The sequence below is a fragment of the Helianthus annuus genome, chromosome 17, assembly GCF_002127325.2.
Source record: "Helianthus annuus cultivar XRQ/B chromosome 17, HanXRQr2.0-SUNRISE, whole genome shotgun sequence".
Classification (NCBI taxonomy): Eukaryota; Viridiplantae; Streptophyta; class Magnoliopsida; order Asterales; family Asteraceae; genus Helianthus; species Helianthus annuus.
The window spans coordinates 13,717,874-13,724,121 of NC_035449.2; the positions used below are offsets into that span (position 1 = coordinate 13,717,874).

The window sequence follows — 6,248 nt, forward strand, 5'->3', positions numbered from 1 at the left end:
TATAAATACGATTTCTAAAAACAGGTTTGTTCGAATATTAATGATTGCCTTTTGTTCGAACAAACGTCTCTCTTAATTGTTCGAATATAAATACGATTTCTAAAAACCGAGCCGATCAAACCCATGCTCACGCTTTAAAACTTAAACTAACTCAGGAAAGAAAGCAATCCTCTCAAGTAAGCTACTAACCATGGAGGAAGGTACTCATCAGCATGTCTTCTCAAAACCGAAAATCCACCATGTGTTCCATATCCCAATTTGTGATAGCAGTTGAATACTAAAAAAAATGAAGTTTGACCAACTCCTAATACTTGTTGCAGCTTCAAACATCTCACCCAAAGCAGTCAAAGGGACCTGTATAAGTGAAGTTTGACCAAAAGTCAACATTCCCATTCTCACTACGTGCTTGTTCACAAATGACAAATAAACTAAAAGCGATGTAGTAATACAACACTTAGTTAATACCTGCATGTTCTATAAGTAAAATGAAATTCCATTCAACAATGATGAGCACATACCAGTGGCATTTTTCACGATACATCGTTGAAAGCTTTTCCAAAAGTAAAACCTTGATTTTTTTTATAAAATGATAAAATTCATGAACTACAAGAGAATATGATGTAAGCTATACACATGATATTTTGAATTACACTTAAAGCATTGATGAACACATCAAACAAACTTGTAGTCAATAACTTGCAATTGGTGAAACAAAAAATATATTGTTTCTCTTTGCAGGTAGCGTGTTGTAATCATAGTTATTACAGGTGCAAGGCGCGCTCAAGGTGCTTAGGCTCCGCCTAGGGCCTAGCCGGAAGGTGCTAAAAAAGCGTGGTTGTTTCTGTGCTCTTTAAGTCAGGTGCCAGGTGGCTCAGATCGGGGTGCCCACTAAACCACCAAACCAATTTCCTAGCAGAATGCACACCAATCTACTCCAACATTGAGTAAAAAAGTTATATTAATCTAATTTTATTTAATAACTGATCAAGGGTAATCTTGAAACTTGACCCACTTACTTTAAACGGTAACCGTGACTTATTAAAAATGGTAATCTGACCATGCGAAACAAATGTTGTTTTTCCTTTATAACAATTCACGCACAACAGAGTTGATGCGGTTGAGCTACCTATATCGGACATTTACAAACAAGTCACATATCAAAGCATATTAATTTGAACAAAACAAAACACAATCCAACTCAAATCATACCATACCTATAGATTCAGAGTAGCCAACCCAGATTTTGTCAACTTCAAGCATACCTTCTATACATTGTCTCCCTGCACTATACCAAATTAGCTCATGGCTCTTAGTTTCAAAGAAAGAAAAAAGGGAATACAATATAAGTAGATTTGCTAAATAGGTCTAGTAATTACCATCTTAATGTCAAATTATCTTTTTTGGTGCGGTTCAAACTGGGCCACTATAAACACTTGATCTTGGTCACATGAAGGATTCCCAGATCTTATGTAGATTCCTTCATCTGCTTTATGTAGATTCCTTCATCTGCTTTATCACCTTCTTCAACACAAATGGCCTAGGTTGTGGGCTGATCGTACCAACCTGGTTTTAGCAATTTGATCGTGCCACCTTGGATGTCGTTAGAAGAAGCGAACTCGGATCTACGGTCAGGGAGAGGTTTTGGATGACTGTGGGCCCCTTTATAAATAATTTCGGTGATGTGGCCCTCGTGAGATCGCTCACCTTTTTGTGACCGGACGATGTGCATAAGTGCATTTGTAATAGCTTCTAGGATACTCACTACCCTTCACTTGTTTTTGGCCATACTTTCTCCAGTTATACCCATCTTCACTTACGTAATTAACATTATCGCGACTCGGTATTTGATCTGCATCTTCTTCGTGATGTTCTTGAACAATATTCCCATTTAAACCACCGTTTTTGGCGGTTTCAATACTTTGAGATGGTACGCGATTCTCAGATTGCCAAGACATAAAAGGCAAATTAACCTAAAAGTAAACAAAATAATCGTGATATAAATAACAACATACCCTTATAGTTTTTTCATGAATAAGTATAACATATTTAAACACTTACAACCACCTTGTTGGAAACAGGAACAGAAGCAGCAGATTCAAGAACAGGTTTAAGTGCAAAAGATGAATTGTTGAATTCTTTAAAAGAATCATCTTTATTTTGTGCAAATGTGAATTTCCCAGTTGTTGGAGATGGTTGAGCCTGCAAAAAAAATAAAAATTAATATACACAAATCAGGCTATTTGAGTACTGTAATTGGCATTGCTTTTAGTAATTATCTGTCAATATTCAAACAACTGACTATCTGATTATAACAACACTTTATCCTGCAACACTTTTGTTACAGTTAATTATCTAATTGTTCCGTATACAAATAATCACTTTCGAAACATATCGCCAAACACGTAAATATCGCTAAACTAAATCTTAAATCTGACTTTATTAAAAAAGATGGGTTTTAGTAAACTTTACCAGCGAATTCGACAGAAAAACCGGCGAATCTAAAAGCGAAGTAGGACTAAGACCAGGAGGGATTGTCAAAACAGACGATTGTTTGTCCACGTCAGCAGGAGGAGGTCTGATAACGTCAGTGTTTAATCTTGGAGCATTGTAACCAGCTCTAGCAACCATTCTTTCAACAAAACCTGACCTTGAGCTTGCTGATTTCTGTTCAGCGCCAAATGCACCGTTTTCTGACCCGAGTTGTTTGTCGGGTCCATGAAAAGTGAACCCACTGGTTAGGTTGTCCTTGGGTGGTACATGTGAAATAAAAACTTAATAATGAATATCAATCTATGGTACATAAAGCAATGCAAAGAACAGTCCATACATAAACACTATACTCTATTGTCATTTCATGAGCCAAATTTCACCACATGGCCTCTCTACGCTGCTATCTCTACATTTTTAGAAACCCTCTTATCTCTGGATCTGTAAAAGCATTGATGAACACATCAAACAAACTTGTATTAGTTTATAAAAGTCAACTAAACTGTGAATCCACTATTTTGAACCTACAAAAAGTAAAATTTAGGCCACAAAAATCTCAAGATTAATAATGAACATTAAGGATTTAGTTATCTCATAAAATCAGTGAATAGTAAAAAAAACTAAACCTAAAAGGATAAATATAAGAAAATATAAAGAAAACATTGCCAGTAATCCATTTTTTCGATATAGTATCACTTACATATTCAGTTTCGGTAGGTAACCACCTTCATGCCTTATTGCCAAGGTCCATAGGTGATACGCGTTCGTTTTGTAGCGGCTTAACAAACGATACAATTAAAAAAACCAACAACCAAAAGTTTTTTTCACCATGGTTGTTAATAGCGAGCGCAACGATCGCTAAAGCGCGCTACGTAGCGTATAGGTCTAGGCTCGCTATTAGCGATAGATAGTGATAATAGCGGCAATTTTTTTTGTTTTTTTAATATAAATAGTAATTAAATATAGCTATAAAATAGCTGGATTTTAGGTTTTTTGTTAAATATACATGTAAAATAGCATATATACCAGGGTATTTTTTGATATAATATACATATAAAATATTTTTTTAAATCTAGTGTATAACTATTTATAAAATAGCCGCCTGCTATTCGCCATTAACAACTATGTTTAGAACAAAGTTGTTTCGCTTTACGCCTCCTTGAAAACACTATTAGAAAACTCTTTGTAAACATATTTTGTAGAAAACATTATTAAAATTTCAACAGCAGAAAAGTGTACCTAATGGAATTGAAGTCAATTTTCATGTTGCTTTTTGATGTTTAGATTTTGCCGGCCGATGAACATTGTCCTAAATATGAACTTTCAAGCGACGCTAGCCGACGTTGGGTTGTCAAAGATTATTGACATTGGGTCTATCTCACTTTAGTGAAATGGGGCTCGGGTTCTCTTGATCTTTGAAAATGTTCCTTTTCTTGTTTCCGAGAAGTATGTGCTCTGAGTTCCACTCCCAAGTGTATTAGCGTCTGCCTGTGGATCTATCAGATGATCAATGCCTGGCACAAAAAAAAAAAAACATCAGATTGCCAATTTTCAAATCAACTTTACAAATTCAAATAACCAACTTGCACAGGTGTGAAGGCATAATTTGAAGTTAGTCTAGAGGTAGCACCACCACTACTATGTTGTTTATCCTTGAGCCTGAAGGTTTCAAATCAAGCATATCAAATATATAAATTAAAATTCCTTAAGAAAAACACATTTTTTAACCAAAAAACATACTTTTTGGCTACTTTGGTAGCGAGCTTGCTTTGACTAACTGATACACGCAACTTCCGGTTGCCAGCTTGATCAAGCATACTATATCCTTCTCCCAATCCATCACCTATAATCACATAATAAAACATTATATTATATTTAAACAGAAGAAAACAAATGTTTGTATTTTATGACAGGGTTATATAGATTTTAATAGTGTTAAATTTTAAACAATACATAGAAACTAACATATGCAACAAAGAACCATGAACCATAAGGGAGTGCCCGAATTGCTTATTTAAACAGCTTATTAGCTTAGTGATTTACTTCAAATTAAGTCACAAGAGCTTGAAATCTTCTTTACACGCACCTCAGGTGGAAGTATGATCTGGGTTATTGCGGAAAAGTGTTGGTGATGAACACAGATTGACAAATGAGATTTGAAAAGAATTCAATATCGGAATTCTCTATCAGGATGTTTCTCCCTGATCCTTGAAGCCTCTGCATGCCTCTTTGCTGAAAGAGGTAATAATCAAAACACACACAAAAGTTAACATTTTTAAACAATTAAACATATAATAACCGATTAACCGTGCTAATATGTGACTTGATTTGATTACTCATGGATTAAAAAATTGTCATGAAACATGAAAGAACTTACAGAATTCATGCTCTTGCTTGAAGCCACCTTTAGCCATTGTTTTACAATAACTGCTAATTACAAAAAATTACTTCAACATCAAAACTTATCAACAAAATCAAGCAGATATTCGATACTAAATTGTAATAAATATCGCAAATTAACCCTAAGAAAGAACAAAATTCTGTAGAATAGACCGATTAGTCAATGTGTTGACTTGATAATCTAAGAACAAAACATATCCACCACATGAATTAAACAATCTAAATACTCTTAAAAATCAAGCTTTAATCTACAAACATCTGATCATAAAAAAGAAAGATAAAAAACCCACACAAAACCTAATTTCCACAACAATTTCAATACGAAAGGTATCAATCAATTACAAAAGCTAGCTCAATTCAATGACGAACAACAATAAGACGAACTAATCAAAATAAATTAAAAATATACCGATTCAATTACTTCAATCATGAAGTGATAAAATCATAACAATTGGAGATAATATTAATACCTACAGTTTATCAACGAACTGGAGGCTGAAATGAATCCCAAACTTAGGGTTTCGTTGTTGAAATCCTATCGGATTCAGAAACGGTTTAGCAAGAATTGGGGAGAAGATGTTGTGTGTTTGGATTGGATTGGAAGAGAATGAATTTTAATTGTGTGGATTGAGTGATTGTATAATAATAAGATGAGGGTTTTGTGTAGCCTCCACTTGTTTCTTAACTTGAGATGATAGAAGATCTGCAAGAGATTAAAGACAAATCAATGAAAATATGAATGGAATTTTGAAATCTTACAAAGATCAAAACACGAATCACAAGAGCTTTACAAATTTCTTCTTCCGATGGTCAAGAAATCAATGGTGGGAAACAATATCAGTGCAGTTTGAGAAATCGCCATTGGGGTTTGAGTTTGAGAAATCAACAGAAGATCCATTGGCTTATTTTTTTTCTTCGCATCTAGGGTTTGACTTTGAAAAATATGAATTTAAGAAAGATGAAACGTATACAGGCGAACAATTAGGGTTTGGATTGATTGGAGAGAGAGGGTGAGAAGCCGCGTGAATTAAAAAGAAAGAGAAATGCCAGTCCCGCTCAAAAAACCTAATTCTCTGGCCAAAGAGAGCTGCCACATCATGGTCAAATAGTCAACCTTTATTTTGCTTTAGTATAATAGATAGATTAGAGGCTACCTCTGGCTTTTCGATCACGAAAAAAAATCATCAATGTACAATAAAAGATCTATACAACTAAAGTAGCTTTAGAAGACAAATATACAATGAAAATAGTTTATGTATAACTTAATTAAAAAGCTTTATGTAGAACTTAAGAATGTATATATAGAACTTAAAGAAACTCAAGTAATCAAAAAAAAAAAAAAGTAGATGAAAACAAATCTT

The 6,248-nt window shown here is 34.2% G+C and overlaps 1 protein-coding gene across 1 annotated transcript; it reads right to left on the reverse strand.

Annotated features, from left to right (window-relative positions):
* Nucleotides 1-551: 551 nt before the first annotated feature.
* LOC110921717 (probable WRKY transcription factor 2) lies at nucleotides 552-5,919 on the reverse strand. Its single transcript, XM_022166059.2, is given in 14 exon segments — nucleotides 552-929; nucleotides 1,017-1,126; nucleotides 1,215-1,285; nucleotides 1,377-1,703; nucleotides 1,705-1,970; nucleotides 2,059-2,199; nucleotides 2,470-2,745; nucleotides 2,828-2,928; nucleotides 3,727-4,001; nucleotides 4,228-4,330; nucleotides 4,574-4,719; nucleotides 4,865-4,914; nucleotides 5,358-5,590; nucleotides 5,679-5,919. Coding segments are annotated over 5 exon segments (873 nt in total). The 5' UTR covers nucleotides 2,852-2,928; nucleotides 3,727-4,001; nucleotides 4,228-4,330; nucleotides 4,574-4,719; nucleotides 4,865-4,914; nucleotides 5,358-5,590; nucleotides 5,679-5,919; the 3' UTR covers nucleotides 552-929; nucleotides 1,017-1,126; nucleotides 1,215-1,285; nucleotides 1,377-1,537.
* Nucleotides 5,920-6,248: the final 329 nt, after the last annotated feature.